Raw genomic sequence first — 15,718 nt, forward strand, 5'->3', positions numbered from 1 at the left:
CTTTCTCACACCTGTCTTTTTTTTTTACAGAATATTTTACTCAAATTAAATATAATACTCATTAATATACCTTTAATACTTATTAAATTTTTTTTCTACTCGTCGTATTTTTTTTTATACATTATTTTGTGCATTAATTCTTCTCCTTCCTTTTATCTTTTTATTTAATATACGTATACGTTCTACAAATCAGTTTATCTCTCCCGCTTTTTTACTTCATCAGTACATCGAAAATTAGACCGTCTCATTGGTTACGCCATATTCTAGCAAAGTCAGCCATTAACCAATCCCGACGTGATAACCGGTTTGCGTGTCTCTGACTCGGGGGTCTCTAGTAACGACAGCCGCCCGCGCTAGTTTGACGTATCCGTCACAGTCGAGTGACTGGCGAGCGATCTTGGTTTGTTTCGCGTCCACGGCAATTACGACCGGCCCGACGTCGACGAGCGATCCGGGTTCCCTTCCCTCACGAGCGACGGTCGTCACGCCATCGTTCGTCCCCTCATCTGTATGCCTTGCGTACGCCCCCACCGTCGCCGATTTTCCATAAGTAAGTTATTTATTGATTTCGAAAGGGATGCTCTCGATAACCCACCTCGCCGCCGCGGCGACGACGGCCAGCTCGGGCGGGTGATCCGCGACAACGACGGCGGCTGCGAGCCGATGGAAATGACTGCGGAAGGTGCGAGAGTTCGAACTGGCGGCGTCCCGGACCGCTTGGCCACGATTTGTGCTACGCGACACGTAACGTTCATCGTTAGGGTGATCGACGAATCCGCATCGCGTCGCTTGGCCGTCTACTTCGAGGCCTATTTCAAGCCCGAGGGTGGGATTGCTTCCGAAGCCGCGTGTACGAGAATGGCAGATCGCCCACACGTGTATCGCGAATGTGTGCCGAGCGAAAAGGGGACCGTTGAAAGTGGATTAAGTCGTTCTCACGAGACGATTTGAGTGGCTTCGATTAGTAGAATATGTACGAGCATCCACGCATCTTCCAATATCGCGGAATTGTTCATTATATTTGCGATGCATCAGATGTGCATAATTAACGTGCTTTTTATCTTGTTTGTAGATGCTTTGTGAGAGATCCGAGCTCAACGATAAAAGTAGTGATAAATTGAAGACTCTTTACACGTTGAAACTTAGATAAAAGAGATAAAATCTTATTCGTTTGAACTAACTGACTTGTGGCAATTGCAGAGATTCTTTTGTTAACAGAGACAAGGTCTTATCTGAATCGATATTTTACTGATAAAAATTTAAAAGATAAACATTTACAAGAGAGATAATCTCACGATCTGGATTCTTATGAAGCATTTTAATCTTCTTGTTTTCTATGTATAATTAATTAAATGCTTATTTGTATGCATTGCAGGTGTTGATATTGTCTTCCTGCAGCCATTGGTAATGCAAATATCTTTCTTTGGTCTGAAGTCTGCAAGATGATTTTCATGGTCCGGTTTCAATTTTAGTTGAGAGTAATACAGAAACGTAAGCACTTAATTAAATATTCAAATAAACAAGTGGCAAGAAGCATTTGCATTATTCATAAACAAGTATATATTAAAACAAGTTATAACGAGTAATTTAATTTGAATTTGTTACGTTTTAGATGAATATTACGTGTAATACAGAAAAGCCAGTTTGCAATAAAATGGATTTGCTTGTAGAGCGAAACGAATACGGTCGAGCTTGGTGGTAATGCGGGGATGTGGATCTGCTTTGACCCGATAGGAAGCCGAATAGGCTGGGGTTCTATTACGTTCGTTATACTACTATATTGGACCTCGATTACTATCGATGCCAGTCTAACGAATGCAGCCGCGTCTAATGTTCCTCGTAATACCGTCACGTCGGATACGGTACCAGCGTCGGCACACCACGAGAACGACGAATGCAGGAATGTGACCACTGACAATAAAGAGGGTACATTTAATTCATTACCTAATTATCTCATACGAAACTCGAAATTTATTCTTTGCGTTACAATCATTTATCATTATTGCATCGGCAAAATGTGTGGCTCTCGTTTTTACATAGGTACTGGACTGTCAGTGGTCAGCCATGGATCCGGTTATCCTCATTCGCCGATAGTGCCTCCAACCTTTCTGTACGGAGCTCTTACCTGCCAACCCTATCAAGGAATTTACGTGAATCACATCTACTTTCAACTCGCAAATGCCTTCTTCCTATTGTCACACCTTGCACCAAGCGGCATACATGGTGTACTCTATTTAAGGTGCACTCTACTCGTGGGCTGTGCCTTTCTTGCTTTGTGGGGCTGGACAATAGCTTGCTGGCTGGATGCTGCTCTCTGGAATGCTCTCTTTGTTGCCATCAACTTCGTCCATGTATGCACGCTTCTTTACAAGCTAAGGCCTATCAAGTTTACGAAGGAAATCGAAGAGGTAAGCGAAGATTAAGTAGGAAACAATGACGTAAGGGAGTATCAATTAATTATAAAACTGAAAGAAACATATGTAGCACAATTTTTTTACGCAATACTATAGTATTGAATATATTAACATTTTTTATATATTTATTTTACAATATTTTTTAAAATTATTTATAAATAGAAATATTTTAGAAACTCTTGGGAAGTAGCATAGTTAGATATATAATTTGCTTTCTGTTTGACCGCAGCATCTGTAACGGGGGGTCAACCACTACTACACGTTGCTACATGTTGCTACGTATTTCTGATATAATGCACGTATTATTAGTAGTGCCTGTTTTATTGTTGTACTGCCGCAATATATTAACAGAAAAATGTACGATGATTTCCACGAGTGGTTGACCCCTCGATTTGTACCATACACGAAGATTTCAAATTTATTTTTACTTAAACATTAGTAATTAATGAAATAATAATATATAGTACAATGTAGATAGAGTTTTATTTGAAATTATTAGTATATATTGTATTTATTTAAAATAGTGATTTAAAATAAAAATATTCACATTTATTTATTTATTAATTATATTTTTTTTTATGTAGGTATACGTTGCAGTGTTCCAACCACTACGGGTGTCTCGTCATCAGTTCAGAAAAGTATTAAATTGTATGAAGATCATTCGCCAGTTGAAATACCAAGAAGTTTATGCACAAGAAAAAGTGACCAAAGTTGATTCGTTATCGTTGGTGTTGTCGGGAAAGTAAGAGAATGCACATCTTATTTAAACTATCTTTCAAATTTTCTAATTATTATAAAGCGCGTTATTTATATTTACTTTTCGTATATTAAAGAAATCTGTTTTATCATTTCTATTACTATCGGGTAATATGCAACTCGAACTTCCCCGTTGTCGATCAAGGATGGCACAGAAATCTGCGCTTTGACTCGAACACGTTTTTGCTCATTATGCTCTTCTATTACTTTATGAACGTTTTCATCATTCGAATTTATTATTTTATTTACTTTTAATTTCTCAATCATTTATGTGAGTGCATAATTAAATCTCCGTTTTAATTATTTGTATCGCGGAAAAGCGGCAGCAATAAATTTAATTTTATAACATGGTTCTTTTAAAATAGAATTTGTTATTAACAATATTTTTTTTCTTTCTCTATATAGACTAGTTGTCTCACAAAATGGAAGAGCATTGCATATAGTCTTCCCACATCAGTTCCTGGATTCTCCAGAATGGTTTGGTGTCTCAACAGACGAATACTTTCAGGTAGATTGTCAATATATTTTTTTATCAGCAAATTAATTTTTTATTATAACTAGAAGAAGCTACGCGCGCGCTATTTTTTACAAGACCCCAATTATAAATTATGAAAAAAAAATTATACGATTTACCAATCTGCATGCTACCAAGCTTCAGCTTCAGCGGAGTTGTAGAGTTCTGCTGCCGGTGACTGTAACATAAAATAAAACATATTATTGTTGACATGATATTATTTAAATTAAAGTAAAGGTAGGGCTTTATTTTTATTAAAATTTTCTATGAAAAAAAATTAATATTCACCTAAAAGTTGCTCCGCCGATGCATGATGCCCATCCTGAGCCTGCTCCTCCTCTCAGTTTGCGTGTCGAGTCATCTTTCCGCGCACTGGACACTCGCGAACACCCCGACCGTGATTTTACTCGCGAAAATTATTAACACTATCATCGCGCGTTGTTTTTCGACATTGCTGAAAAAGAAAATCCTGAAAACAAGTTACTGACTTACCAATCTGCATACAGCGGAATTGTAGAATTCTGCCGGTGACTGTAACATAAAAAAAAAATATTAATTGTAGACGTGCCAGTAAATTAATAAGATTAATAAAAAAAAAAAGGTAAAAGTATTTTTTTTAATAAGGATTTAATTTTAAAAAATTCACGCTTACCTAAAAGTTGTTCCGCCGATGCAGGATGCCTCCTGGGCCTGCTCATCCTCTCAGATGGGACGTGTCGAGTCATCCTTCCGCGCACTGGAAACTCGCGAACGCACTTCCGTAAAAATATAGTCGTAAAAAAACGCCCGAAAATCAGCGGCACTTCCGAAACGACCGACAAACCGGCTGCGGTTCGTATAATCACTGTAATCGGCGTACGACACTTTAACTTCTCACTGAACGATGCCCTCTCGATCTGTAACAGACAAATTAAAAGATTATATTGTATATTAATATACAGTTGACTATGCACGGCAGTCGACCGGTCGGCACATATCTACGTTTTACGTGATAGCAGCGAGAGATATGTACGCCGCGCGCGTGACCGATCGACCTCTACTCACTATCACTGCGCAGCCATAAAAATACTTTAATAAAAAGATTTTCAGGCCTCGCACTCCTATACCACGAATGAATACCCGAATGAACTCCCGAATGTATCGCGGACTCGTCGATTAAAACCCTCAGCTCTCGAGCACGATTACCCTCGTCTACCTTTCGTTAACGGCAATGAGACACGTGCTTAATATACGCGTGCACATGGTTTTAACTCACCTTATATCAAAAAGATGTAGTCGCCCGTACGCACAGTTAATGAGAGAAGGTAGTTAACACCTGATTACGTGCCCCTGGTCAGTCGATTATGCGTAGACCTTTAACTCCGTACGGAGCACGTGCTGCGTACGTACGTTCCGTTCGAGAAGGACAGCGAGAGTGAGGTACGCGGCACGTACGCCGCTTACTCCCACCCTCTCCCCCCTTTCCCCAGGCTACCTATCCGTTACTCTAGTTCGATTTAATTGTAATATTTAATTATAAGATAGGATTTTTTTAATCTATTTAACACAATTATATTTCTTTAGGTGTCGATAACAGCTATGGAAGAATCAAGAATACTATTATGGCACAGAGACAAACTAAAATTAAGCATAATTACGGATCAATTCCTGCAGGCAGTGTTTGATCACATTTTAGGCAGAGATGTAGTTAAAAAATTGATGCAGGTATATGATAAAATTGTTAAATAATTTAATTAAATTTTTTTTATGTATGCATATTATTATTATATTAATTTCTTTTTTAGGTGAGTGAAACGATGGCTGCTAGCAGTCATCAGCAACAGAATGGACAGATTATTGGTCTGGGTGGTATTGGAGCCTTAGAAAATGATGCTGATACAAAACTTTTTGTTGTAAAAAAGACTGGTGATAGTCAAGGCATTACTGCTCTCATCAGTCGTCAACTTCAAGGTATGTACTTACAGTTTTCAATTTTGTTAAAGTTAAAGAACTCGATCAAACTCGTGTATAACAAGGAATTTTTTTTTTCTCTTTTATATTTGAATTTTTCACTTTTGATATGTTTTAATATATTAGACACTTCTTTGTAAAATAAGAGATTGTATTTTTATTTTTTTTTTTAACAATCTTTTTTAATAGATAGTTTAAAATGCACATTTTCCAGAGTCTAGCATGCGCATGTTTCGTACGTAATTAGTATTTTCACTCGTTTTCAACACTTGTATATATTTTTTTTATTATGTTAAAACTCTTTACTAATGCGTTATTATAAATACTTGAGATTTTAATATCTTATTACATTTGTCACGATGTAGTAAAACCAATGCGTCTTAGATTTTTATATTTAATTATATGCACCTTTTTTATAATTTTGCATTATCTTTAATTTTGCTTTGGAAATAGAAGAGAGAATGCCGCTGCTGTACACGAATCAAGAAGTATTGAATAATACCCTTCACCATACGAACCGCCTACGTGTACCACCCTGTACATTGCTCCCACATCCTGTACCGTGCAACGTTCAGACTTCGCTGTAAAATCCTAAACCTATCGATCGTGCAATACTCTACCACAAAAATCGTATGTGATGTACATGTTATATTCCTGCAATGGATGCATATATATTACACAAATGTCGCAGAGTAATTCCATTAATTGTTCTTCTTGGATATTGTATCAAAAGGTGAGTTTATCTTTACTTTCGACGATTTTTATATGTGATACACGTTTACAAGAACATGTTAATTATGAAAATTAATAATACCTGCAAAAAAACAATATTTAGATAATTGCTTAAATTATTTTTACTTTTGTATATTTGTGACTTATTTAAAAATTTATAAATATAGTTTTTTAACAGTTATCATTGTAATTAGCAATATGATTTTCCTTTAAATAATGAAGTGCAACTATGGTAATACATTCAAACATGTTTATCCCCAAATTAATTTCTTTTTATATTACAGTTAAAAACTATAAAAAAAAAATTTATTTCTACTTACAGCGGCAGGTGACCCAAATGCTTGGAGATTGGGAAGAATCGAAGAGACTGATCACGAAACACCCGTTTAATGGAATGATTGTTAAATCGATGTCATCCTCGGCAGTCAATATAACACCGGTGTTTTTACAATGCAATTGCAACAAGCTGATATTCATTGTGACTAAATATGCATATTGAAACTGTGCGTAGAAAAATTGAACATTCTCTTGCCAATTAATAATTTTCCCAGTGGCTAGTCAATCGTATGCGATAATAAGAAAAAATTCCATCGTTTTGTAGCGTATGATGAATTCCATTCTAGCTTGTAAAGCAATTAATCAATAAGTTTATGCTTCCAGTGTATTTATTAAGTATGCTCGAACATATTGAATTTAAGAGTGGCTATTTATAATTTTACTCCGGTAAAATATGTTGTATGATGGATGAATCATGGATTAAGACTTTACAAGTAAGTAAACGTAACAAAATGAGGGTGACATATTCACAGCGGCGTAACTTCTGTTAATGCGAGGTCTGTGATGTCGCGGTGGGATACTCGATAGAAATCAGGGAGGCCTAAAGAAACTGATTCTTTCCCATACCCGGAAATAGTGCCTTTTTACTTACACTTCCTTTCTTAATGTTTCCATGGAGAAGATGTGTATAATATACTACTATATGCGCCATATGACTTATATATTTATCCAATGTATCTAGTAGAGTTCTCCAAATTTCGCTGTATTACATGTTTGAAGATCCATGTTGTGATACTGTTAAGCAACTGATGTTCACCAGTCAAAGAGGCACAAGAAGTTACGCCATTATTAACGCATTGAACATAAAGTATGATATAAAGGATATAGTTGCAAGATTTATATCGCTACATTACTGCTAGAGACGCCGAATCGCGTATATAACTTTCGATACATAACCAAAAGTTATTATAAATTGCTTTAAACAACATAATTATGTTCACAATGCATTAATAAATCTAACTTCAAATTAATTATTTTATTATTTTCTTTACAGCTGTGTGCATAATAATAACTTTTATATAATTAAATAAGCGAAAGTAATTACATTAAGATATATGTTACGTAAAACGAATCGAAAGAAATTGCCTGCAAAATGTCAATAACAAACGTAATTAACATAAAGGAGAAAATTAAAAGGCAGCAATCCACATAACGAGACTTCAAATAAAAAGTCTCCTTTTTATCACGGTTAAAATATTTCGGTAATCAAATTATCCAGTAAATAAACACTTTGGAAACAATTTTATTTAATCTAGACATATTAAAAATTAGAAAATTATTTAAAAAATATCAATATTAAACCCATTTAAAGTTGTAATACATACTTTAAGAAGACTTTTTATATGTAAAGTCGTAGGTCTGAATAACACACTTACTCTATTTCGGACATTACCGATAGTTTATCACATGGTGTAACAATTATTCTTTATTACGGTACACGTATACTGCATATCCGTACGATATTTTGAACTGACGATATCATTTTATGTAGCAATGTATCGAAATATAGGAATGCCTTTTGATATGTATAAATGTGAAATGCAGGACCATCAGAATTAGTATCTTTTGCATATGATCCATATATAAAAATAGATGAATTTATTACTTTCTATATGAATGTGAATTATGTGTTAACAAAATCTTTGTTGTTTATTATCTCTTGTTGTTATTATTTTTGTACGTAAAATTGTTTTTAGTATGTAGTTAGAAATAAGCAAAGAATGGCTGATGAGAATTTGAAAAATTTAAATCCTTGGATACAATTGTAAAATGACAGCGCGAATAAAGAAAGTTAGTTTTAAAAATGCAAGTGATATTATTACGGTTTTCTATTCTATTTCTTTTTTATTTTTCTCTTTTATATTCGATGTTGTGAGAGAATCGAATAATTTTTCATCAATAATACCTATCAAATTATGCGACGTTTTTCTTTAACCAGTTACTGATCGTCGCATAATTAGTGTCGATCCATTCTACATTAAATTTTGCATTTTCTATTGCTTGCTTCACAGTTAGAGTCGCGGTGCCAAAATCATCTAAATGTTCTTCTATAAATTCAAGCAGCTGAAAAAGTAATTTATTAAAATTAATCATAAATCGATTGCACAATAAAGGAAGGACTTTTTCTATAAATATTTTTCAAACTTACGTCTATTAGTTCATATTTTGTACTTATACTTAAGGATACTGATTTTATAAGATTATTGATATTTGATTGCCACGGTCCAAAACTGCAATGACAACAATTACATTATAATCCTTATAAATTATCATAAGTCAAACTGTTTATTAGAAATTATAAATATAATTTTAGTTAATGGTGGCATACGAATAATATACATAGAAATTAAACAAGATGGTAAATCCATCATTCCTGAGAATTTCTCGACGTGAAGGCTCTGAAAATGCTTGGAAAAGTATGAGGTATAAGAAGAGTGAGTTGATAACACGCGCCACGTGGTGACACAATCAAAGCGCCGTTCCCGCCAATTCCGCAACCATGATGGTGGACAGTAGCAACCATTATAAAAGAGGCGTGACCACGGAATTGGCGGGAACGATCACTCACGTAGCACATGTCATCAACTCAATCTTTTTATACTTCTGATACTCTCCAAACATTTTCAGAGCTTCCACGCCGAGAAACCCCGGGATTGACGAAGATGACGGCTTTGTCATCTCGTTCACTTTTAATTTCTCGGTGGTTACGTTAATTAAATATTTGTTTGAGAGTAATAACTTAAAAAAAAAAATTATAATTAATTAATGTGTGAATTCTTACTAATTCTTAAGACGATCCCAATTATTTCTCAGGTAATTAAATGACAGTGATTGTCCGGCAGGATTCACCGCAGCGATCATCTCGAAGACATAAACGGCATCTTGCTTTCTGATTCCTGAGTTTTCCGTGAAAGCCCAATTTAACATTCGATTTAATAGCCATATTTCCCTTGTGCAAGTCAGCGTTTCCAAGATTACATTTTTCTCCGAGCCTACATTGGCGTTTAAATATCGCTGCCAAGCAAATTCCCATTCGCTTTGCCCACCCATTCGAATGGCCGTGCAGTAAACTATAGATCTCAAATTCGGCGATATTCTAAAAGCAAAATAAATGTGCAATAAATGTACAAAATAAATGAAAATAAAATATATCTACTTACGGATTATGAATGTCTGGATTGGAAGTGTTCTGCCACTGTTTGAATTGTTGTACCGCGTTCATCACACAATCTTCATGCTCAAAGTAACATGCCCAAACTAAAATTTCAACGCGTGTAAGAACTTTCAAATGAGGATCTGTCACGTTGTCGATGAAACCAACTTGCTTGTATATATTATCAAGTAGTTTTAACGTGAGCAACTAAAATATTAAAAATTAAAATAATAGAATATTAATATTTCTCATAAATATATTTTCTCTTGATATTCTAGTTTGATAAATACTCTGAGCGCATACATACCCTGAACTTGTCATAACTTTGTGTTTTAATTAAGATTTTATTGAAAAATTCTAAAGCCTCTAAAGCTACTGACCAAGGCAAAAATTCAACTTCATGGACCAAGTAGGACATAATGTCAAAAGCTACAGTGTAATTGAGTTTGCCAGCTTTAGCTAAATTTGAACTGTCGTCGATCAGTTGTGCCCGATTAATGGTCGCAATATCTTTAAAATTTTGCTCGTTTAATTGTTTGATTATCATCTTCCAGTTTGCCATGTCATAATTAACTCTGTAGTAACCTAAAACAGATTATTAGATTATTTTTAAGACTCGATCAAGCACGAGTTTTCTAACGACGACTGCTTCTAGGCAAGAATGACGTGTTGATAAATGACAATTAATCGCTCCTTTAATTATTCCGCTTGTAGTCGAAAATTCAGCGATAACCAAGAGACGGAATGTCTTGAAAAAAATATATCCGAACGTAAAAATAAAATCAACGCCGCTAGGCGTCGCATCTGCAAAGTATCTTCTCGAGAGTCAAGTGCATCTCAAACAGTACTTAAAGGTGAAAAACTTCAATTTAAAGTTTATGGAATTTTAGGGACGATCGGCTGGAATCATCGATTGACGTCGTGGGAACAATCATCTTCTGGACCTACTTCTTCTCCTGTGATGTACTTTACTGCGGAAAGGAAGAGCTGCTTCATCGTGGACGAAGGATGTTCTCCATTCGCCGTCGCCATGTTCGATGGATCGCGGAGGACCGCCGCCAGGACGTGGGATCGCCGGGATCTGCACATCGCCCGGCTTCGTCGACGCGACCGAAGTGATCTGGCAGAAGTGACCAACGTTACGGATATAAAGAACGCGAATTTCTACAACAGCTGATCGTCCGTCGCGTTTCTTAAATCGTAAAATATCGCCGCGATAGTCCGCCGCCGTTTTTTTGCTCGTTTGTTTCTCGAGTGTTAGTAACAGTGATTATAGTGACAGTGATCATAAAAAAAAAAAACAGACCAGTGTGATATAGTGACAAGTGATTTAAAGTGCTACAACACGTCAGGATAATTTGGATTACTACTGGATTTGGATTACTACCACACAAGAAAGGAAAGAAGGAAGGAAGGAAGGACAGGAAGGAAGGAAGGAAGGATGCATGCAAAATGACCTGCTCCAACTTCACCTAATGACACCAACGTAAGTAAACCAGCAACACGTCATTGATTTAAATTGTACCGTAATTGATTCGGGATATAATTACCGGTTTCTTGCACGTTGAAAATTACCCATTCAGACGGACTCACGTTAGTATCATTGAAACTGATCGAACGTTCCGCTTTCATCCACTTAATAGGTCGAGTGTTATTAAAATTTAATTGTTTCTTGCTTGTATAAGTGATAGGTATCCACCATAACGATTTTAAATCAGATATCGTATCGTTACTCTCGAGCAGAAGACGTTCCTGCGAAAAACAGAGGAGACTTATTAGAAAAAAAAAAAACAAATTTAAATTAAAAAAAAATTATTCGATATTTAATTTATTATTTTATTTAATTTTAATTAATTTGGAATAATCGAAATACCTGCGTCACGTTAATAATACTGTTGTTGTAATTTCGCGTGACGGTAACTAAGGGATATCCAGCTTGCAGGGTCCATGTATTCATAATATCTTTAACAGTTACGTTCGGTTCTAACACTTTGTCCATCTGAGCTTGTTTCGTTAGAGCGTTCCACAAATCATCTTGGTCGGCATTCTTATAAGCTCTATTTGATAGATAACATGTCGTTATAAAATTATCATTTGTACAAACGAGGAAAAGTGACCGGTAATAATTTATACTCACTTCTGATTTAAATAATTAGAGAGACCCTTCTTGAAAACTGTCGTCGTGAGGAAGTGTTGCATCATTCTTATTATAGAAGCACCTGGGGAATTTTAGTATAATTGAGAGAATTATATTGAATTTAAAAAAATCGTTGCGATACATATAAATCGTCAAATACCTTTTTGATAAGAAATCACGTCAAAAATTTCGTCGATTTCATCCGGATTATCGACCTCGGCGTATATAGGATGGGTAGAATCCATTGCGTCTAAATGGAATGCAGTTTGAAGTCCAATGACAAACTGTTCCATTACTTTCCAAGAAGGTTCCACCTGTATTTAAAAAATAAGCCACCTTAAAATCAACTTAACGTAAAATTAACTTGACGTAAAATATATTTAAGTATAATTTGCGATATTATGTAATGATATTTTTTATCTATCTTCAAAAAAAAAAAAAAAAAGAAAAAGAACCGTGATAGATCGTATCGAATTTATTATTTTCACTTTTCCGCGATATTAATTATCTCGTTTGGCTCACTTTAAAAAAAACTTAAAAAATAATAATAATAAATATATAATGCGCGCGAAGCGTAGTGTCTTTTTTTAATTAATTAAACGGCTTACCGCATTCGTACCCATGTATTCCATGTAAGACGCGAAACCCTCGTTCAGCCAGAGATCCGTCCACCAACTTGGAGTTACTAAATCACCGAACCATTGATGCGAAAGCTCATGGGACACGGTTAAAGCTATACTCTGCTTGTCCGCGTTAGTCGACATATTTTTTTGGTACAACATTGCTGTCTCTCTAAAAAAAAAAAAAAAATAGCGTAGCAAAATGCAAAATTAATTTTATTTTACTGTATTTTAAAACGGAAAAATTTTATGCTGCTCGCAACGTTAATTCACGTCTTATTATATGTACTTTTACCTGAACGTCATCAATCCCCAGTTTTCCATAGCGCCCATGGCGAAATCAGGCAGCGCGACCATGTCCATCTTCGGCAGAGGGTATTTAATTTTGAAGTAGTTCTCGTAGTATTTTAATATTTTCGGTCCGATGTTCAGGCTGTATTCAGCTTGGCCGATAGCGTCGTGGCGTGCCCAAACTCGGAATTTACCGTCTTCCGATTTTCGTTCGTCGAAGTCGGAGACTATGAAGGCCACCAAGTACGTGGACATTGGAAACGAACGCTCGTAATAGTCCCAGACATATGTCTTTAATCCGGATCTAATTATCAAACATTTTTTTAAGTCGTACAAAATTTAGCACTTGCTTTACTATCGCTTTGTAACGACGCGAGGCACTGAAATATAACGCGGGCTTGATACTCACACTGGTACCGGCTTCCTTTGCTTAACAGGCATATTCGAAAGAGACGTCATGTTTTTAGGCCGCGCTATGTTGATTTGAAACTTGGCTTTTAAAGCCGGCTCGTCGAAGCACGGGAAAGCACGGCGCGCGTCTGTCGGCTCGAACTGAGTCGCGGCGATCCACCTGCGGTGTAAAAATTTCGACGCCACCGATAAACAATTAGCAATGGTTCAAATAAAATACTACTTGATACGCGATCGCGTGAAATTTTCACCTCGTCTGATTGCCAACGGTATACGAGCTCCTGTAGAAACCCCGCATATTATCGTTCAGATTGCCAGAGAACTTGAGATGTACGACGTACTGCTTGTCTTTCATCAACTTGCTTGACGTTTTAATTACGTAGAATTGCTTATCGGTATCGTTTCTTTGATCCGCAATTTTGACATCGCTCGTCCCAGTCGTACTCTGAGATTGCTCTTTAATATTTGTAAAATTTCTATCCAACTTTATATCGACGGCATGTAGAGTTACTTCGTTTGTGTCGCTCGTCACGTTTATTAAAATCTTGACCTAAAATTAATAAATTTGTGCCTCTATAAAATATATTTGCGAGAGAAATTATTAATTAAATTCGAAATTAAATAATAATATACATATTGTACGATTCGGTTGCGTCATAAAATTTTGTTTGTTACGCTTTTAGTAATTAAAGAATTTTTTTTTAATTACCTCGCCGTGGAAAGTGAAGTTGCCCTCCCATAGGAATGGTATTATCCATAATTCGTAGGAATCGGGCACGATACCTTCCGGTAATCTGATATTTATCTTGTTCTGCGTTGAAATCGTGGAGAGATCGTTTATGAGAGCATCGGCATCCGCGATGGGTTGAACTTTGTTATCGTCAACGCAAGGTGCATAATAATACACTAGCACGCCGGTAGTGACCACGCTGACAATAAATAAAAGGACCAAAGCGAAGATAGCGCACAGGGAAATCGTATAGTCACTTTTGCGCTCGAACATTATTGCGTATCGCCGTTGAAACTTTACAAGACTGAGTCACACCATTTGTCAGCTTGGTAAAAAAAGAAAAATACAAAACAATGAACATTAAAAAAAAAAGAAAAAAAATAGAGAGGGAGGGAAACCAAGGTGCACTTGAGCACTTTTCAATTTTATCACTCCTCCAATTTACGACTAATAATTCTTGCCGAGTGTAATTACAAATGAGTTAACATTGTTTTTATCTCTGCCACGTCACCGAACCATTCGATGCTTATGTTACGCAGTCGTGGTTTTCAATTCTATGTTTTCAATTTATTGTTACGTAACCGTTGGTGGTAATTAACCCAATAAGTACGGGGAATATGTAGCATGCGTGACGAATTTGTGTTAGTAATAAATTCACGTCCTACACAGATAGGTGTAACTTTTTCTTCCACGTTTTTAAAAATAAATTAATGAACCTATTTTAAAGATTTTCGTATAAAAAATGTTTTATTTTGTTATTAAATTAAAATTAATCTCGCGATAATACTTTGGTCCTTGCGTAGAAATTGCATTTCTTTTTTTATCCGTGCCTTTTTACAGTAAAATAGCATGACGAGGTCTGTTGAAAACATTTGCAAAGGTAATGCGATATATCGTGCAATTACTGTCGAAATGATACGATATGCCTAACGATAGCTTATCTAACAACGCAGAAAAAAAAAAGGAGGATGTACCTATTTACAGCTTGACTAGTTTTTAAATTATATATATATATATATATATATATATATATATATATATATAATAAAAAGAAACACTAATGGTCTATATTGTTAAAAATTCTTATAGCCATGTTCTAACGTTCAATATCGTGGTATCTGTTAAATTATTAAAATGCCGATCATTACTATAGTTACGTAAAACAAATTATATTTTTTACCCTTCATTATTTCATTTGTTTTAAATGATAAAAAATTACACTCGGCAGAAAACTTAATATACACGTATTAAATAACAGCATCACATATTTAATCACATAATTTCTGATTTACGAAGCGGTTTTTTTTTACCTTTCCACCGAATTAATCTGCACTCGTATAATCTTGTACACCTACGCTTTCACGATACGAGAATACTTGCGGGAAAATCGGTCGGGCCAATTTTACGTCGATAATAGAAATGTAAAAGTTTAAAAAATCTTCGATGACATCGCGGTTTCTCTAACGTGTCGCTACGCTAAAGCATTTGTTCCAACGGCTGAAGTGCAACTGCCGTGTGGCAGAAACGCGACGGTTTCATTGCTTCCTCTCCTGGAAGAGGAAATAATGAAGTTACGCAACGGCTTTATGATAACTATTATATTTTCGCAGCTCGAAACATTTAAACTATATTTAACTGGATTCTTCGTACGTGTATTAAGTGTCTTTATTGTT

The 15,718-nt window shown here is 35.6% G+C and overlaps 2 protein-coding genes and 1 long non-coding RNA gene across 10 annotated transcripts in view; 2 read left to right on the forward strand and 1 right to left on the reverse strand.

The window, feature by feature from the left end:
* Positions 1–316: 316 nt before the first annotated feature.
* On the forward strand, positions 317–8,507 carry LOC139103693 (popeye domain-containing protein 3). Of its 8 annotated transcripts, none has more exons than XM_070658627.1 (9): positions 317–550; positions 1,376–1,491; positions 1,613–2,408; positions 2,999–3,156; positions 3,576–3,678; positions 5,248–5,388; positions 5,469–5,634; positions 6,088–6,367; positions 6,689–8,507. In XM_070658627.1, exons 3-8 carry the CDS (start codon positions 1,710–1,712, stop codon positions 6,219–6,221), a joined length of 1,401 nt encoding a protein of 466 aa, XP_070514728.1. In that variant the 5' UTR covers positions 317–550; positions 1,376–1,491; positions 1,613–1,709; the 3' UTR covers positions 6,222–6,367; positions 6,689–8,507. The 8 variants fall into 8 exon arrangements, with proteins under 8 accessions (XP_070514728.1, XP_070514737.1, XP_070514765.1 ...); XM_070658636.1 differs by having other exon boundaries at positions 1,671–2,408; XM_070658653.1 differs by lacking the exon at positions 317–550 and adding an exon at positions 654–973.
* Positions 8,508–8,527: 20 nt separating this feature from the next.
* Positions 8,528–15,535, reverse strand: LOC139103624 (aminopeptidase N-like). The gene is made up of 15 exons (XM_070658478.1): positions 15,356–15,535; positions 14,025–14,370; positions 13,567–13,865; positions 13,314–13,475; positions 12,909–13,208; positions 12,602–12,785; positions 12,154–12,307; positions 11,994–12,075; positions 11,730–11,913; positions 11,407–11,608; positions 10,164–10,441; positions 9,864–10,063; positions 9,485–9,799; positions 8,852–8,933; positions 8,528–8,766 (listed from the first exon to the last, which is right to left on the reverse strand). Exons 2-15 carry the CDS (start codon positions 14,316–14,318, stop codon positions 8,617–8,619), a joined length of 2,886 nt encoding a protein of 961 aa, XP_070514579.1. The 5' UTR covers positions 14,319–14,370; positions 15,356–15,535; the 3' UTR covers positions 8,528–8,616.
* The window catches only part of LOC139103836 (uncharacterized), a 43,473-nt gene continuing 38,929 nt past the window's right edge, over positions 11,175–15,718 (forward strand). The window contains exon 1 of the long non-coding RNA XR_011545953.1: positions 11,175–11,342. This is a non-coding gene — a long non-coding RNA (uncharacterized lncRNA). The remainder of the gene's footprint in view (positions 11,343–15,718) is intronic.

This window comes from Cardiocondyla obscurior, linkage group LG01 (assembly GCF_019399895.1).
Source record: "Cardiocondyla obscurior isolate alpha-2009 linkage group LG01, Cobs3.1, whole genome shotgun sequence".
NCBI classification, from domain to species: Eukaryota; Metazoa; Arthropoda; class Insecta; order Hymenoptera; family Formicidae; genus Cardiocondyla; species Cardiocondyla obscurior.

Coding starts and splice junctions, on each gene's coding strand:
- LOC139103693 (XM_070658627.1), top strand. CDS start 1,710: ATGTGGATCTGCTTTGACCCGATAGGAAGCCGAATAGGCTGGGGTTCT. Junction 2,409..2,998: donor TTACGAAGGAAATCGAAGAG/GTAAGCGAAGAT, acceptor TTTTTTATGTAG/GTATACGTTGCAGTGTTCCA. Junction 3,679..5,247: donor CAACAGACGAATACTTTCAG/GTAGATTGTCAA, acceptor ATATTTCTTTAG/GTGTCGATAACAGCTATGGA.
- LOC139103624 (XM_070658478.1), bottom strand. CDS start 14,318: ATGTTCGAGCGCAAAAGTGACTATACGATTTCCCTGTGCGCTATCTTC. Junction 12,308..12,601: donor AATACATGGGTACGAATGCG/GTAAGCCGTTTA, acceptor TTTTAAATACAG/GTGGAACCTTCTTGGAAAGT. Junction 11,914..11,993: donor TCTAATTATTTAAATCAGAA/GTGAGTATAAAT, acceptor TCTATCAAATAG/AGCTTATAAGAATGCCGACC.